This window comes from Ursus maritimus, unplaced genomic scaffold (assembly GCF_017311325.1).
Source record: "Ursus maritimus isolate PB19 unplaced genomic scaffold, ASM1731132v1 scaffold_34, whole genome shotgun sequence".
Classification (NCBI taxonomy): domain Eukaryota; kingdom Metazoa; phylum Chordata; class Mammalia; order Carnivora; family Ursidae; genus Ursus; species Ursus maritimus.
The window spans coordinates 17014246-17033319 of NW_024426008.1; the positions used below are offsets into that span (position 1 = coordinate 17014246).

The 19074-nt window shown below is 42.4% G+C and overlaps 1 protein-coding gene across 1 annotated transcript in view; it reads left to right on the plus strand.

The window, feature by feature from the left end:
• Positions 1–19074, plus strand: part of TRPM3 (transient receptor potential cation channel subfamily M member 3) — a 252456-nt gene that overhangs the window by 158895 nt on the left and 74487 nt on the right. Inside the window, exons 11-15 of the mRNA XM_040620250.1 lie at positions 782–882; positions 2281–2415; positions 6840–6890; positions 15624–15764; positions 18534–18563. Of these exons, the coding sequence (XP_040476184.1) occupies positions 782–882; positions 2281–2415; positions 6840–6890; positions 15624–15764; positions 18534–18563 (458 nt within the window). The remainder of the gene's footprint in view (positions 1–781; positions 883–2280; positions 2416–6839; positions 6891–15623; positions 15765–18533; positions 18564–19074) is intronic.

Below are 19074 nucleotides of genomic sequence, written 5' to 3' on the forward strand. Positions count from 1 at the left end.
ATGTGGACCCCACAGATCTAGCCACGGAGTCTGGAGAATAATGGGAAACTGAAAATTTATTCCAGTGGCTTCTACCCACCAATCAAAGAAAACCTAAACCACTTGTTTGCCTTTCTCTTAAAAGATCTTAACTCATTTTCAAGAGAGTGGCAAAGCTAGCCCACTAGTTGATGAGGGCTCGGCCCCATGCAATGTACAGTCTGAACGATGCTTCGCACCAGTGACTGGCCAGCAGAAACAACCCGTGTTAGAGAGCACTGCTTCTCAAACTGAAATGTGCACATGCGTCATCTGAGACCTTGTTAAAATACGGACCCTGATTTAGCAGATTGAGGGTGGGGCCTGAGGGTCTGCATTTCTAGCAAGTGCCACGTGATGCTGATGCTGTTTTGGCTCCACGGGCCACCCTTGGACTAGCAACAGTGTTGAGCGGTGGTCTTCAGTGAGCTGGTTTTGTCTCTTTCCTTCCTCCTGGAGGCATTTGGCAATGTCTGGAGACGTTTTGGACTGACTGCCATGACTTGGGTGGGGGTGTCATGGGCATCTACTGGGTTGAATTCAGGGATGCGGCTAAATAATCTACAATGTACAGGACAACCCCCACAGAAAAAAATTACCCTGCCCCCAAATGCCAATAGTGCCCAAGAAACCCTGTTGTCCAGCTGAGTCTACTCTTCTGGAAGAGGGGGGTTGATGGGAGAGTCATGGAGGAGGTCTTCTTGGTGTAATAACTGATCAATGCTTTCTCTCTCCCACTCTTTTCTCCTCCTTGTCTGCACAGGAGCAAATGCCTCGGCCCCAGACCAGCTGAGCTTAGCTCTAGCCTGGAACAGAGTGGACATCGCTCGCAGCCAGATCTTTATTTATGGGCAGCAGTGGCCGGTAGAGTATATGTCACCACCCCTGCAAAGCCCACTTGCTTGGGCAAAGGGTATTTGCTTAAGAAATCTCTGAGAGCGGCTCGGAGAAACTGCTGCCTCTTCTTGAGAATGCAAATGTTCCCTCCCTCGTAGCCATCCTCAGGCTCGAGCTCCATCTCATATTTAGGAAAACACCGCCACCTGGTGGACGACGTGACAAAGCACAACTGCATACATTCCAGACATTTCCCGTCTCTGGGTGGCCTCTGATGGCAACGTTCTGCGGCAAATGATGCCATTTCTTCCCTACGTCTGAGAAAACATATAAGACAAAAGTGTGTTCATTAAAATGAAGGAAGGCATGGAACTAGCAGTTTGTTTCTGGTTGTCTCTGAGGTTGCTGCTCCTGAGCGGCGGCTCCCCGTGCTAGCGTGTGGCTCGGTCACACCTCGGGACACAGGATTAGCAAGCTCCCGCGAGCAGGTGCCATCTGGTCCTGGTGGCCGAGCACAGGTCCTCCCTATTCCCAGGCACAACACAGAGGGAACCAAAGCTTTATATAACTGTTCTTGGTTGGTTTCCCTCAACTGACACTACCAAAAATAAAAACTAGGAAAATTGGCTATTGGGTAGTTGATGCCTGGATCCCTAGGAGGCAGCCAGCAGTCTGAGATTTGGTTTCTGTGCTGGAATAACTGAAGGGCAATACCCTCATGGACGGGGCTTCTTTAACCCTGTCTTTGCCCCCAGAGAGCTGCTGCCCACCGTGAAGCCCCTGTCTCTGTTTAGTGCTGCTAGTGGATTGCTAGTGTGGAAAGATTTGTCAAGGAGTCTGGATACTGGGAAATTTTGTGAAATGAATGGGATAAAACCCTGGTAAACAGACCAAAGGACCTAAAAAGTTGCTGGGTCTCTGCATAGAAATGTGTGGGGCAGAAGCGAGGTAGTCTAACACTTAATTAAAATAAAGAAGGGCCTACTTTCTGATCTGTTCGCCAGGGTCCCTCTTTCAAGGTAGCCAGGGGTCTAATGCAGAGCCTCAGGAAGATGAAAAGGAGGACAGCAACGCACCCACTTTGGCACTTCACGAGTATTGCAGAAGTTTGGTCAGAGAATACAAAGAAAATTCTTGTATACCCTGTGTCTTCTCAGGATCCAGAAGAGAAAAAAAGCATCAAGGAGGAAATAGCGTTTAGAACTAGAAAACTCTGAATTATATTTGCAAAGACAGGTCCCAAAACACAAGAGAGGTTGTGGTTGTCCCAAAAGTGGAGCTGGGAACAGTCTCGCTAGCTTGTCCTTGGATGTGCTGAAGGTTTACCAGATGTCAAAGTCATCCGTGTCTAAACTGTTCAGGTGAACACCAAGAAACTGCATCCCGAGAAGCTGGGGCAGACTAACTCAGTGACTTGATTTGCAGGTGGGGTCTTTGGAGCAAGCCATGTTGGATGCCCTAGTTCTGGACAGAGTGGATTTTGTGAAATTACTCATAGAGAATGGAGTAAGCATGCACCGTTTTCTCACCATCTCCAGACTAGAGGAATTATACAATACGGTAGGACCAAGCTAAGGCACTTTTTATTTTCTCTGTATTTTTTTGTTTTACCTTCTCCTGCCCCCCACATGCCTGTGAATCTCTTCCCTCCCCTCCAAATGCATGGATCATTTTTCACAAATGCTCCCTTAGACCTGTAGACAACGCCAAGTCACCAAGATTCCACTTGTTTTAACTGCTCAGTTGTCAGCATCAAAGGCAGAAAGTTATGTGATCACACCAAAAGCCAACATTCTCAGATTCTTACACAAACCCACAAGGCTCTGAAAATTAGAACACAGTTTATGCTGTAAGCCCAGAGGGCGTTTGAGGCAATCAGCAGAGGAGAATTGATTTAACTCAAAGCATCAAAGGAGACCGATTAACTCTCCCACACCATCTTGTTATCCTCAAAGCTATGGCATTCATTCCTTTTCCTCTATAATGGAATAAAATGTAAAATACCCCTTGTTTGGAGTTACCCCAAAATATTTTTATATTGTTTATAATACTTTGCTACTTCATTAACTAGGGTTACCAAGGAATAATCATAAAGAAAAACTATTTATGAAGTTGTTTATAGTATTCAGTGAGTTAAGTACATTGGCTCTGAGCTGATACTCACTAAAACCCAATGAAGTTTAAAGAGTAGATATTGGAAACTTCAAGAGGGAACAGGATGTTTGGAGAGTACAATTCAGGAAGGTTAAGAAATCTTTCTTCCCAAAGGTTCTGGACCTACTTCAATAGCTTTTGCTGCTTGTTCTTTTGTTTCAAATTCCACAAAGGTAAATCCCTTTGGATCTCCAGTAGACTATAATTTGGTTTCTACTTCTATAAACAGCGTGGCTACACTTCCCAAATACTCCTTCAATCCAGCTGTGATTAACATTTTTGGGAAGTAATTCCTATGACACATTAGAAGCAGTATTAAATATGTAAGAATTCTTAGACAAGGTCAATAAATTTTTACTTGGAATATTAAAAGAAAGAGTAGATATTGTTTTCCTCCATTTTACAGATAAGAAAACTGAGGCCAAGAAGGGAATTGGTTTATTCAAGATCACAAAACTCCTAAGTAAAGAAGAAAGCCAGTACTGAACCAACACTCTTATTCTTCCTCTCATATGTCACACTGCTTCTCTGTCCCACCATCCACAGCTCTAATGAGATAGAGCTTATTGACCTCTCCCCAGCCAGTGGTGAGCGTTAGGTGGTACCACACTGGCTCTGTCTCCTTCCTGCTGCTGGAATTAGAACACAGGTTAGCAGAGCGGCTCCAGGTTTCTGTTTTCTCTGCAGATTTTTCTTGGTTCTGCATAGTGACACTTTCAGTAAGAATAATAGACTGAAATGATAGAGTAGGAGGTCCCAGTTCCTATCCCCACCAAAAGATCAATAATTAGCCAAGGAGAAATGGATAAATTCCTAGAAACATGCAACTGACCAAATCTGAATCATGAAGAGATAGAAAAATTTGAACAGACCAATAACAAGTAAGGAGATGTAATCAGTAATCAAAAACCTCCCAACAAGAAAAGCCCAGGAGTGGGTGGCCTCACAGGTGACTTTTACCAAACATTTAAAGAATTAACCCCAATTCTTGTCCAACTTTTCAAAAAAACTTGAAGAGGAGGCAATATTCCCAAACTTATTTTAGGAGGCCAGCATTACACTGACATCAAAGTGAGATAAGGACACTATAAGAAAATAAAACTATAGGCCAATATCTCTGATGAATATAGGTACAAAAATTCTCAACAAAACACTAGCAATTGCAATACAACAGCACATTAAAAGATTATACGCCGTGACCAAATGGGATTCCATCCCTAAATGCAAAGATGGCTCAATATATGCAAATCAATAAATGCACATCACATTAATAGAACGAAAGACAAAACTCATATCTCAATAAGAGGGAGGCAGTGAAAAACAGGCACCCAATTTGGAAAGGAAGAAGTAAAATTGTCTTTGCTGATAGCATGATTTTGTATATAGAAAATCCTAATGACTTCACACACATACACACACACACACACACACACAAAAACCTGTTAGGACTAATAAATGAATCCAGTAGAGTTTCATGATTCAAAATCGACATACAAAAAGCAGTTGCATGTCTATACGCTAACAATTAACAATCTGAAAAGAGAATAAAACAATCCCATTTACAATAGCATCAAAAACTATAAAATACTTAGAGATAAATTTCACCAAGAAGTAAAAGATCTATAAAACAAAAATGATAAGACATTGATTAAAGAAATAGAAGAAGACATAAATAAATGGAAAGATATCCCATGTTAAGTGTTAATTTTATTAAATGGTCCATATCACCCAAAGCCTTTCATAGATTCAATGCAATCCCTTTCAAAATGCCAATGGTATTTTTCCATGGAAATAGAAAACACGATCCTAAAATTCACATGGAACCACAAAGAACCCTAAATAGCCAAAGAAATCTTGAGAAAGAACAAAGGTAGAGGTGTCACCTTTCCTGATTTCAAATTATTTCACGAAGCTATAGTAATCAAGACAGTATGGTACTGGCAAAAAATAGTCACATAAACCGATAGAACAGAGTTGAAAGCCTAGCAATAAACACATGCATACACAGTCAATTAATATTTGAAAAGGGAACCAGATATAAAAACACAGTTTGGAGGATCCTCAAAATATTTGGGACTGGAGGGTAGGAAAAATGGGAGATGTTAGCCAAAGGGTATAAACTTTCAGTGACAAGATGAATAAATTCCAGGGATCTAACATACAGCATGGAGACTATAGTTAACAACACCATCTTGTATAATTGAAAGTTGCTATGAGATTAGAGCTTTAATGTTCTTACCATTAACAAGAGCAAAATGATAATTACGTTAGGCGAAGGTTATGTTAACTAACTTGATTGTAATAAACAAATCCCACTGTATACCTTCAACTTACACAATGTCTTACTCAATTATATCTCAATAAAGCCAGGGGGGAAAAAGTATAATGGAGTTTTCAGTAAAATAAAACACAGAGCTTAATGACTTGCATATCAGTTAGAGAATCAAGGTAATATATTTATTCCAGTGATTGGAAAGAAGTAAGCAGGAAAGTTCTAGATCAAGAAAGGCCAATAGATTTCAGCACCGGAATCAGCTGGTGGTGGTTCCCTGGAGAATGCTGTCACGAAGGATTATGGGACTGCGAACGGCCTCAGTAATAATAAGGAGCTTGCACGTGGTCATAGCTGGTAGGCAGCAGAGCCAGGTGTGGAGTGCCATTCTGAGGAGTTCGTGCGTTCAATCCCTATATCAGACTGCATTCCTCAGTGGAAAAAGAATTCTGAGAAGTATGTCGCATGCATGGGCAGGCAGTTGAGGCAATACACAGGAATCGTCTCCATGCCTGAATGTGTTCCCACAGCGCTGAAGGATTGCCATCACTTAGGGTCACCAGATTTTGCAAATGAAAATACAGGATGCCCAGTTAAATTTGAATTCCAGGTAGACAATGAGTAATTTCTGATATGAGCATGTCCCGTGAAATCTTTGGGATATACTTATACTAAAAATTATTTCTTGTTTATCTGAAATTCAAATTTAACGGGCATCCTGTATTTTATCAGCATTCCTATTCCTGAAAGATGACAGGATGGCAAGTCATTTCACATCAGCCTCTCTTTTCCCGCCAAGAGCCTGTGGCTTTTTCTTTAGACTAGATTTGAGCCAACTGATACCAAAGAATCAAATCCAGCCCACTGCCTGTTTTTGTATGGCCTGCAAGTTAAAACTGTTTTTTAAACATTTTTTAATGATCCAAGAAATCAACAGAAGAATGATATTTTGTGACATATTCAAATTATATGAAATTTGATTCTCTTTTGGTGTCCATAAATAAAGTTTTATCGATACATGGGCAGGCTCATTTGTTGACGTATTGTCTCTGGCTGCTTTTGCACGATGGCAGAGTCAAACAGTCGCAATGAAAAGTCTATGACTCACAAAGTCTAAAATACTGACTCTCTGGCCATTTACAGAAAACTTTGCCAACCCATTTTAGACAATTTCTCATTCGTTATGGCGAACAGACGAGTTGTGATCAGCCATGTGGCAAAGCGTATTTCCAGTGCTCTAAATTGGCCCCTTTGTCTCCCCCCTGCCTCAACACTAGCCCCTTCAATGATGTTTTGGCCCAGCTGTCCACAGAGTTGACAGACTCCTTTACAAAGCTCGAACCTAGAACCTCAAATGCTTTTTCTCGACGAACCACAATCCCAAAATCTGCCAGCGTGTTTGTTTAGAAAAGACAGGTACAACTGAGCAACTACAACAAGGTTCATCTTCAAGAACTGCCCCTCCGCCCACCAGAACCCTTCCTTCCAGATCCTTCCTGCCTTACCAATGAGAGCCCCTGAGCAGCAAAACCATTTGATTCTTCTTTATTGTTTTCAGAGACATGGGCCCTCAAACACATTGTACCACTTGGTCAGGGATGTCAAAAAGGTAAGAACCCTCTCGACTGCAGGTCGGAGGCCCTGTCTTGACTGCTTCCTGTGATTAGAAAGCACCTTTGTTTTGCATGAGCTGCCAGAGCGGTCCTGTCCCCGCGAGAGCCCTCATTTCAGGACACTGCGTGTGTGTTGCCTTTTAACGATGACATCTCTGCTTACAACGCAGCTGCGGTTTTACCTCCCGTCTCTGTGGTTTTAGATGCTTTCATTGGACATAATGTTTTCGGATAGCAGAACTCGTCATGTTTTTGGATAGCTTTGCGCCATGCTGTGTGGATTTATGCCATTGCCCGCTTTCTTCCATGTGCCCCTCACTGTTCGGGGAGCTAGTTTCCATGCTGTCCGACTAACCAGAGGAGGGTATCTCCATGTACTGCTCCTGATGCCACACATCACTGTCGCTTCTAACATCACGCAGAGCGCAGGAGCACAGCTCAGAAAGTCTCCGAGCATCAGAGACCGAAACACACGTGTGCATTCCATTCTTCTAGATTTTTTTCACATTCATCATCTAATTGATCGGGGTGGGGGGAGATCCAGGAGGTTTGGCTCAAGGAGAATCATTCCTATTTTACAGATATAGGGGCTGAAATGTAAGGAGGTGAGAACTATAGTATGTGGTTAGGGAAGAAGCAGAATTCAAACTCAGATCCCTTGATTAACAATAATAAAATAGTGCCAAACCTTTAGTGACGACCAGGCGCGTGGCACTAACTAAGCCCGCTGTACGTCGCAGCTCATTGCATCTTCATGACAATTCTATGAAGTCAAATTATTATTTTATTATCATTATTATATAGTATGATTCCCGTTTATAGATGAGAAGAGTGAGGTGCGGGGAAGCTATGCTTACTCTTAGCTAAGTGCTTGCTCTTGTGCCCCATTCAGTCTCTCTCGGGGTAACTTCATTCTGAATCCTTGACAGCATTCCCAGAGCCTGCTGTTTTAACTCCAAAGGAGGAAATAGATGGGGGCACTTTTCCCACCCCCTACACACATGTATGCATACTCAACCACCAGTCTATAGCAACTTTTCACCAACGCTCATAGGACATACTCAGAGAAAGCTACCAAGTAAAGTCAAAAATAGAGTATGATTCCTTTATCTCGTATGGAGTCATTCCCTTAGATGTTTCCCTTGAAAGGTCAGGTAAAGGTCCTGGGGCTGCTTAGAATGTACTTGTGAATCAGCTAAACCTTTGCTCATTATGAGTAAAGGGTACAAAAAACAGACAAAAACTTTTTGTTGGCTCTTGGAAACTTTCCTCTCATCTCTACACGACATAACTAAAGGATTTTTTCATCTGTGTGAGTGAGAGAAGACTGCTGTTCTTTCCAAGCAAGAGAAACAGATGCTGTTCTATCTGTACGTCCAACCCAACCACCATTCTACCAAGATCACATCTTTCCTTGGTCTGCCCCATTTTGAGCCAGAAGCACATCTGCCCTCTACAGAGCCATTTCTCTTACCCTCAAGCCTTCCAATTTTCTGTCATTTATCCTGGCTTAAGATTGCCTGGAAACTGACTAGGGGGAAGTATCTCGAAAGATTCAGCGTATACATCTAACGCGTATTCTTTGCCAAGATATTTGTTGCTCATGTATGATAAAATGTCCTGAGGGTTTTTAAATGATAAATAAGATGTTATCCCCTCCCCCATTACCTGAGCTAGTCTGTGTCACTGTCGGAGGAGACAGCTATGCCTTTGTCCCTCGATCTCAGCCACTGGCCAATTCAAGCCTTCAGACAGTCACTGAATCACCTCTACTTCCTCGTTTCTCAATATCTTGCCTGATTTTCAAACGGATTTTTGCAGTTAGATTTAATTGAGTATAAATGATCAAATTCCCTCCTATTAGGTTCCCTTCCTTGTAGGGCTCTGCTTTGCAACATCGTTTCTCCCTTCTGAAATCCCATTCTTTGCCTCTTACATTTGCTCACGTCACTGCATTAGAAGGCACGTATTTTTAAGGTAGGGTTTTTTTTAACTTCTTAGCTAAAGGTGTACTTCAAAAGTAATGTAAACTAACAAGAAAGACTATGTTGGTAAAGATTTGGGAGGAAGGAGTATTAGGAGCGGTCTTATTTTTCTTTCAAGTGTGATCCAAATACAGGAGCAAAAATATATAAGGATTCATTTATGTACTGATTGAGTAACTGGAAAAGGTGATTGCAAATGACCCAGGATAGTTCTGAACTGGCTTAGGAACAGTTTATCCTTTTACCTGGGAAAAGAGACTGCCAATAAGGTGGGGAGAAACAGAGCCTGTGTTTTGTTTCTTCCCTTGGGAAAAGAGAGGGACAAGGACAGCAGACTCCTGTTTCCTTCTATGATAAAGGTGAGCCTCTGACTTGGACAGCAAGAAGGTATAACAGTGGGAGCCAAAGGAGCTGGAAGCCTCTACGTTTTATGTTATATGGATGAAGGGAGCTAAACATGAGGGGGGTTTGTGTTTTCTTAAGATGTAAATGAGAGAGGGGCGCCTAGGTGGCTCCGTTGGTTAAGCATCTGCCTTCAGCTCAGGTCATGATCCCAGGGTCCTGGGACTGAGCCCCGCATCGGGCTCCCTGCTCAGCGGGGAACCTGCTTCTCCCTCTCCCTCTGCTGCTCCCCATGACTCATGCTCTCTCTCACTCTCACTCTCTCTCAAATAAAAAAATTAAATCTTAAAAAAAAAAAGAAGTAAATGAGAGAAATTAACATTGATGTACATCTTCCTCGGGTGGTCCCAGATGACTTCCAGCAATCCAGGCCAATGCGGTACGCAAAGTCTACAGAAGCTAGGTTTAAAATGCTAAGAAAATCTTGGGCAGTTTAAGGAGTTTTCAAGATTAAGGAACTTGATAATTAGCATGTGCTTTGTGCTTTATGATTGTAGGACTTTACGTTACCTATTAATTGATGTGATCTGTGACAAAAAGATATTAACCAGTAAGTGATAAGCCCTGGTACGAAATACTACTCCTACATTAGGAACCTAGTTCTGATCCTTAAACATAGTGTTCGATGATATGTCTGGAAAATCAAATGCAAGTAACTCTTAGGAACCCAGGGAATGCATTTAGGAATCGTCAGACGGTCCCACATTAACAGCATTATATCTCCAAGTCCAACTCTCCCTGGATATCAACGAACTGACTTTGGAGAACTGAATCTCAAATTATTTGTATCAAGGGAACAATCTAGGAGCAAGGAGGTAAAAAACTGGTTATTCAGCAAAATCAGAGATTTAAAATGATAGAGTCCAGCTCAGTTCCCAGAACTGCTTTCCTGCATAAATCCATTGGGTGCACAAATGCAACATTAATCCAGAGCGGCCCGAGTCTGTCTGCTTTTCCGCGAAATCTAACTTGCCATTTTTAGAAGCTAACTGTCTGCTCGATTTGTGCCTCTATATGTTTTAAAGTACTAGTTTTTCTTTCTTAACTTAAATGTGCTAACACTTCAGATGACCTGTACCATCATTCCCCACCAAGGGAGGGTGATAGTTGAGTATTATATAGAAATGGTTGTGAAATTATGATAGCTTAAAATTCATTCACATGGGAATTAAGACCCAGAGCTTTGGCAGAATGAAAGGGTGGGGGAAGCATTTCAGACACTCTTTGGATAAAGAAAGGACATTTTCATAATCCCATCTGCCAAATTCATGCAGATTTGCAAAAGCATTTTTAATTTTTAAAAGATTGCCTGGTCTATAACCAAGCCGAACGTTGTGGGAATGTCCTCTTTTCCACGAACTTTCACCAGAACAGACTTTTGCTCACCCTTCCTTGGTAAACCCAGCAGCCAGCAGTCATTTTACACCTTAATACATTGGAAGGAAGTAATCTTGTTTTGAAGGCTTGTTGTAAGTTTCTACAAAATGTGTTTCCTGAACAGCTGAAATCTGATAGTGATTATCATGAACTGATTTCTGAAAAAGAGTATATGCAGAAGAGCAGATCCCATACATGCATTTAAACTATTCTTTTAATTAAAAGTCATCTTCAGGATGGCATGGATTAAAGCTTAGCTTCAGAGAAGTAGCTCATGGCATGAGAAAAGGGGACAACGTTTTCATGTTGTCATATTGTACCTACTGTTAGAGCCAAGCTTCTCTGTTTCACTCTGTGGATCAAGTTATCTGAGTCACATGGTTTGCCATGCGTGGTTGAGGCATGAAAGGGGACATAAGTGTTCAGGCATTACCAATTACCAAAGTAATTACCAAAAGAGGGAGGAGGGAGTACCACAAGCGACAGAGGAGCATTACTCCAGTGCCGTTGTTGGCTTCCTATTTGAAAGGCACCCAAGCGAAGGAAGACTCTTCCAGAAGGTTTTTGTACATTACCCGTGGCATGTGAGGTGTGCTGTTCACTTTCTCGGCTTTTTCCAAAGGAGGTGGATGTGATGAGCAATCATCCCTGTCCAGCCCTTTACCATCCCTGTCTCTGAGCCCTCAGCTCCTCTAACCACGTTTCAGGGGTGATTAGTAGAAACTACGTCACCTCTCCACGTTCCGGACAACAATCTTTGCCCAGTGCCCAGGTAGCATAGAAATAAGAGCAGCCTGCCAGGTAGTGGTCAGACAGCTGGACATCTAGAAATAGACATGAGCTTCAAAGTAACTCTGTTCTCAGAGTGTAAACAGAGGTACAGGGAAAGAAGTGATCTGCGCACGGTCACAGAGAGACAGAGCTGGGACCACAGTCCAGCCCACTGCTGTTTCCACTGCGGGGTCATACTGCGGGCTATTCTCTGCGTCTGTGACATCTAAGGTCACAAGTGGCCAAGGCTATCAGCCCAGCACGTCAGACAAGCCCCAGTGTTCCCATCCCCTTCAGAGTTCATCCAGGACACAGTTATCGCAAGAGGCTGAAATTGTACCCGATTTTATGAATTTTATGAAATCTATTTCTTCTTCCCCAAAAGATTTCCATTCTTCCTAGGAAAAATTGTGAAACTAATTTCCCTTAATTTCTGTGCTTTCAAAGCCCTGGGGGGGGGGGGGGAACAGATGCAATCAGTCTTGCAGGCTTTCAAACTCGTTACTTGGTAAAGTAAGCTCTCCCTCCTCCAGATATCACTTTAACAAGGGCATCTGACTCTCTCCTGATTTCCAAATCCTCCGATCTTCTATATTCATTTACATCACCTTATTACACATGTAAGAACAGGCAGGTAAATGCTGGTGGAACCGCCATTAGCTTCGGTCAGGTGAACATCGCCCCCTGGTGGTCAAACAGAAGGCAGGCCAGTTCCTTTAAGGCCTTTGCTCAAAGCCTCGCAGAACCAACAATGTTCATTGAATCCCTTCTCTGGCTTGAGACCAGATCACGTATAAATCACTTCAAAATAATCAAGATTTACATGAGAAGTTCCTATAAAAAAAAAAAGATTCCAGCACCTTTTTTGGTAAATATAAACCTAACAGCCCTTATGAATAAAATCACTTGCAAAAAAACAAAAAAACATTTTCTTTGCCCCTCTCAATATTTTTTATTTTGAATTTTACCATTATCACGTTCCTGATAGCCCCCACTCCTACAGACAATCCAAAAGCATAATTATTGTCACTCACCATTTGTCTTCAGGCAATATTGGTGTCTTGTTCTTAGAATTCAAACTGATGTTCACACATCGCTGTCTCAAAAGAAAATATATGGGTGTTAGTTTCGCTGTTACTCGTGTGTTTTAAATTTAGAAAATTTTTACAGGATTAAAAATAGGCACAAATTCATAGACTTGCCATGCCTGCCTTTCGATAGGATCACACTAAATCTCATAGGGATTTTTCTGCAACCTGGTACCTCAGCATCATAGACCATAGGGGCCATTGAGTTCCACCCCTTGTACAGGGAAGAAAACTGAGCCCTTGAGGAACACTGGTTGATTTATGAAGGACGGACAGAAAGAAACTCAGGGCAGTTGATTCCCAGCCAGTGTTTCTTTACCCTGCCTACCTCACAATGCCCAGGAAAATAACACAGAGGCAGGGCCTCCTCTGCCGGTTATCCTTATAGGAGCCAAATACAGAAGACAGGAGGCTGACCCACACATGTCCAGCCTCTCGAGCTCTTCTACTCTTGAAATAAGAGGCCTGCCTAACCGTCGGGTACAGCCCATCGATGCAGAAACTCGAAGCCTGGTTCACCTGCCCCCAAACAGTGGAGAAAAGTAGTTGCATGAGGAATAATTTTTTTTTAAAGATTTTATTTATTTATTTGACAGAGATAGAGACAGCCAGCGAGAGAGGGAACACAAGCAGGGGGAGTGGGAGAGGAAGAAGCAGGCTCATAACGGAGGAGCCTGATGTGGGGCCCGATCCCACAACACCGGGATCACACCCTGAGCCGAAGGCAGACACCCAACTGCTGTGCCACCCAGGCGCCCCCATGAGGAATAATTTTAAACTCAGTTTCATGTTTATGGAAAGGGCACTACACGAACAGTTACTATCTAAACACGTTCTCTAAGTTCCCTTTTCTCTGTTTTTGCCACGCTTTGTTTGCATAAAGAGGTCAGGCCAGTTGGCCTTTTCTGACAGCCCGAGGGGAGCTTCCCTTGCCAATTCAGTTAGATTGATGAACTGGTCCTCAGAAGAGATTGCGAAATTCTGAGCATGGCCAGCAGGAGAATAAGGCCACTTTTATGAAGGGACGTTTCAGTTGGGGTTCTGACGAGCCAAGCCCATCCTCAAGGATGGGAGGGGTTCTATGCCTCAAGTTGCTTCCACTGCAAATGTGACCGCCTTCCCACAGTCCCATTGCGCTCAGCTGGCTCAAATGAGATCCCTGAGCCTGCTTTGTGCCCCAAGCCAAGGTAGAGGTAGAATCCGCCGGGTAGGAACTGGTCAGGAGCAGCAAGCAAGTCTGCAGGGTAGCACTAGGATCTCCAATGCGTAGGCCGATGCGTCAACTGCTATCCCTTCGTTCCTACGCCACTAAAAATACCGGTAGAGTGATCAGCCTATTTCAAGTTAAATTTCCACAGTGACGTGCGCCTCTCCCAAACACGATGACACATAGACTGTGGCTAATTGTCTTACTGACAAGAACACAGTACTGAGAAACCGGAAACTGAGACTTGATCCCAACCACATCAATGAATTGCATTGTTTGACTCATTCGAAGTTTCGCCACAGAAACATCCTGAATGCCTACTACCCACTAGTCACTGTAAGAGGCACCGGGAATACCGAGATCAGTAACACCATCAAAGCTGTAGGTTTCATGGAAGGATACAGTGGGCCCCCTTTAACCCAGAATCCTCTTCACATGGATGCTGTTGACCATAGCAAAGCTGAGTAAGGATACCTGAAAACCTACCCTCAGTTGCGCAAAACAACTGAGGCTGATTTCCTAATGACGATGATTATACACTATGAATTTTCCAGTTCTGCCAGGCGAGCCCCCCCGCCCCACCGTATTCAGCACAAACGGGCGTGTCTCAGAATCACCCGGAGAGCTAATAAAGCCTGTAGAAGCCCATACGTTGAAGCCAGTCCTTTGCACTGCCGCCAAGTTCCCCAGGTGATTTTAATGCCACCAAAGTTGGAGAGCCACCACCATGGCTATGGGCCACTTCTGTGAAGTGGCAGAAACCTCACACAGCATCGCAGTGGGTCCTCCATTAGGGACAAGAGTAGACAAAGCCCTCACACCTCTCCAAAATATATCTAAGGACGCAGTGCTCCCGGCTTCCTACACAAGGCGGGTCCCTTGTCATCATGGTATAGGGGGCGCTCCTGCGTCAGGAAACTAACCAGACAGTGGGTTAATTTTTCGCACCCTTTGGAACTTGGGATGCGCTCAGAGCTTCCCCCAGATGGAACCTAGCAGAGCAGGTATTTTCCTTAGACCCTAGAGAGCACCTTTTTGATGTAGAAACTAGTAATGAGTCGACAATGATACAACCTCTTGTGTTTTTATATCTATATATGCAAGCAGCTAAAACTTATCCTATCACTCCGCTTTTAAGAAACACTATTTGAAAGAAAATATCCAAAACCTCCTTAATTCTGGGAAAATAAATATTCCCTTGATAAAATCTCTCCTTGTGCTATCCCCTTTCTCTTTAACCACAAGGAGTGCTCATAAATGACATGGTCCTGACATCCGTCCGCTCTCCTTTTATGAAAAAGGTGCTCATTTTTTCTCATTGTTAATAGAGGTTTGGCCAAGGAACTCTAAGCATATCCCACCTGATGCAGGCCCTGGTAATAATAATCAACTTCTGGAAGGAGTCTTCATTTAGTGAGTGGGAAGAAGTAAATTATCAAGAAAGCGGTAACAAGCCTGGGTCAGGGGCAGAGCAGCGCGAGGGGGCTCGGGGGACGTCTGGGAACCGAGCTGCTAGCGGCTGGGACTCACAGCATTTGCCATGTCAAGCCTTGTGTTTCTTTCTGCTACACTGGTGTTTTTTTCTCCCCAGCTGAAGACTTGAATAAATATTTTGATTTTCTGTTATTGCCGACGATTACTGCATCTTCTTATTTAACTTATGTCTTCTTTCCAAGCGAGAATATCCAGGTTTCGGTTGGATCTATTTTAAGGTGAATTAATTAACCAGCATAATACTACATTCATGTTTCTTAATTATTTTTTTTTTACTCTAAAATAGTTACAGAACACATGGCATAGAATCCCTAGTAAACTATGCTGTCTTTTGGATTTGTGTGTGTGTGTGTGTGTGTGTGTGTGTGTGTGTGTGTGTGTGTGTGTTTCGTTCTTTCCTGATAGGGGAACCTGCCCCCAGACTACAGAATCAGCCTGATTGACATCGGCCTGGTGATCGAGTACCTGATGGGCGGGGCTTATCGCTGCAACTACACGCGCAAGCGCTTTCGGACGCTCTATCACAATCTCTTTGGCCCCAAGAGGGTGAGTTTTGCAGCAAGTTCCGTTTCCTGGACTCCTGGGAGGACTAGGCAGGACACATTTCGGATGTGGCTTCGTTATTTCCAAGGGGGAGATCAGATAAGAAGGCAACTGGCCCACCCACCTCTTCCCGCCACCGTCCAATCCATTAAAAAAAAAAAAAAAAAAAAGCAATGTATTGGGTGATACACCCCTTTCTTTTCCTCACTGGGTCCAGTTAAAATCAGAAACTGGCACTGGGAGTGAGCCTTAATGATCGGGGAATAATAATGAAATTCAAATTAATCTTACCTACCTCAGTCGTTTTCAAGGTTTTTGGTCTTAGGATCTATTTATACCTTTAAAAAATTGAGGACCCCATAAAGCTCTTATCCATGGGAGTTCTATCTATCGACATTACCATGTTAGAAATTAAAGACTTAATATTTATTAGTTAATAATTAATATTAATTCATTTAAAATTAACTGTAAGAAGCCCATTACATGTTAACATAAATGACATGTTTATGAAAATAACTATATTTTCAAAAACAAAAGTTGGTGTTAAGAGTAGCACTGTTCTACATTTTTTGCATATTTCTGTAATATCTGGCTTAATGGAAGACTGCTAGATTCTCGTATCTACTTCTGCACTCAGTCTTTTGTTGCCAGATGTTTTGGTTGAAATATACAAAGAAAATCTGACTTTACACACACGTATATGTATATAAAGGAAGGAGTATTTTAATAATATTTACAGATAATTATAGATATTCTTTTTTTGATGCTACATACATCAAAACTCAATTGGCAATTTCTTAAAGATTAGTTGCAACACAAAATCTGAAATAACTTCAGTGAACTTTTCATACTCTGCTACTTTAAAATGCATTGATTGATTTGTGTTTTGTGGGGATCTTGGAACATGGTAGACTGGTCATTGTATAATATTGGTTTGCAGAGTTATGTCGGCCTTCTGACAGTTCACACATTTCATTAAACAACTTCAAAAACTCACCTTCATTAATATCACCTCCAATCTCATCAGAAAAGTCTTGAACTTCTCAAAAACTGTCCAGGTCATGGGGGAAAGGATATGCAAGTTTTCAAAAATTCTAGTTTTTTCTCATGTCTGCTTGGAAAATTTTGTCATTGGCAGCAAATACCATCAGTTATTTTCCTTGAAATGACAGCCCCACTTCGGCCATTTCCAAAAACGTCCACCAGTGTCCAAGTCTAAGTAAACCGTACTTTGTCTGCCAGTCATTCCTTCAAGTCGATTGCCCATGAAACAGTGTGGCTGTGATCCGAATAACTGCATGTGTGTCCTCAGGACGACCCGTCCGGGCTCAGCATGTAGCAGATGTGCTTTACGCACACTTCCCATTTCGTCCCTCAAGATAGTCAAAAGACATTTTTTTTAGTATCGAGGGTAGAGATTTAATAAAGTTAATATTTTTTTAGGCCTCATCCAGGACTTCTTAAGTGCAACTGATTTTTTTGTTTGTCTTTAAGCGTCAAGAGCCTAACATGGGAATCTAATGGCAGCTAGTGAAGTTTGATGCCACTGCCTTCCTCATCCCTGCTGAGGCCCCCAGCAGTTTGACTCACCACTGCCTTTGCACCGTCACCGCAAAACCTGAACACGGTGTCAAAACCAAATAGCATCTTAGTATTATTGGGAAAACACCTTTGACTTCAGGGAGCCCCAGAAAGGATCACATAGTTCCTGGACCACATTTTGAGAACTGTTACTCTAGCTGGTGGTGGGCATGATTTTTAATTTTAACAAAGCAGATCCTCTGATGGTGAAAGTATTTGGTGGTGCTCGAAGACCGCTCTGGAAATACCAAAAAGTATAAATAAGGGGGGGAAAAAATCACACAAATTTCAAACTGGTGGTCACTTCGGAAGCTAAAAGGGGAAGAAAGGGAGAGAGACAAGGTTCAGGCTATTCCTAATTTTATTTTATTCCAAAATAAAATTTGGAGGAATGGTGAGTGCTATAACCTTATTAGTTACCCGAACGACCTCCAAGATAGCTCTCAACCCATTCTGGAACACCTGAAACAAAGAACTGGGATTCGTGCCCCCTGAGATGTAATTTCTTATCTCCACTTGTTAGATATAAATCAAGCTCTGTAATTCGCTGAGTTGCCTTTTCTCTCCGTCTTGGCCTGTGGCTATTTCGCACATTCCCAGCATGACCAGCGATGCCACTGTATGTGCTGACACTTCCCGTGTCATTGAGCACCTTCTGCCGCGGTCAGCACATGCCCCTGTGGCCCCACTCGCCCTTGCTCTACTGGACAGCTACACAGGGACGTGGCTGACGGGAAGCATCTGAACACATACTCTGAGTGATATTCCAAGTCTCCAGCTAATAGAGGCCTTTCAGAGTTTCAGAAACATCTCATGGTTTGACTGAACATTTCACGGCTCACCCAAGTGCTGGGGGTCATGGAGATGTCAGCCAAGCAGGATGGTTCTGGGAAGAGGGAAGAAATTTTGGTCCATAAAAGAGATTACAAACCTGCAGGCTCTACCCTTGGACAATCTCGCTGTGCCTCTCTGGAGTTCTAATTTTCAGTGATTCACCAAAATCACTAAACGCCTAATTCTCCTAGAATTTCTATAAATGGATTCCTTTCGTGGTGTTTTATTTAGTGAAGTGAATAAATGCTATATGGTACAATAGAGTTCTTCTGTTACCTGGTTAAGATATAATAGGATTCTTTTCTTACCTCTATAAAGAAAGATCTAACTTTATGTATAACACTTTTTTTTAAACAGCCCAAAGCCTTGAAACTACTGGGAATGGAGGTAAGTATTTGCCCAAATTATTAATGTCAATTATTTGTTCTCTTTATTACACATTTTAAATACATATATGTATATATATGCATATATATGTTCATTTAATTGGTAAGGCTTAGTACATGATTCTAAATAAGGAAGGGAAATTTTTTCTAGTATTGAGGGGGGGCAAGTTACAGTAGCCTTGAAAATTCCACCACGAGGTTACATTAGCCTTACAAGTAAGAAGATGAATCTTACTTGAAATACTAACTTGAAAACCAAGGAAGCATATAAATTCCAGTGAGTGAAATCTGTTCATGGGTGTTTACAACCGGCAACAGGTCCAAAGTCCAGAAATACTTCACAAATACACCTAAGAGGTGTGTAGAAACTGGAGACAGATCATCTGTTTGCCATTTCCCATCTTTTGTTTGTGTGGGTATTGTCGTTTATGCACCTGCAAGAATAGGATGTCCTTGTCCTTTCAGAGAAAAGGGCAGTGCTGTCCATCATGAGGCACAAATAGCCTTACCTG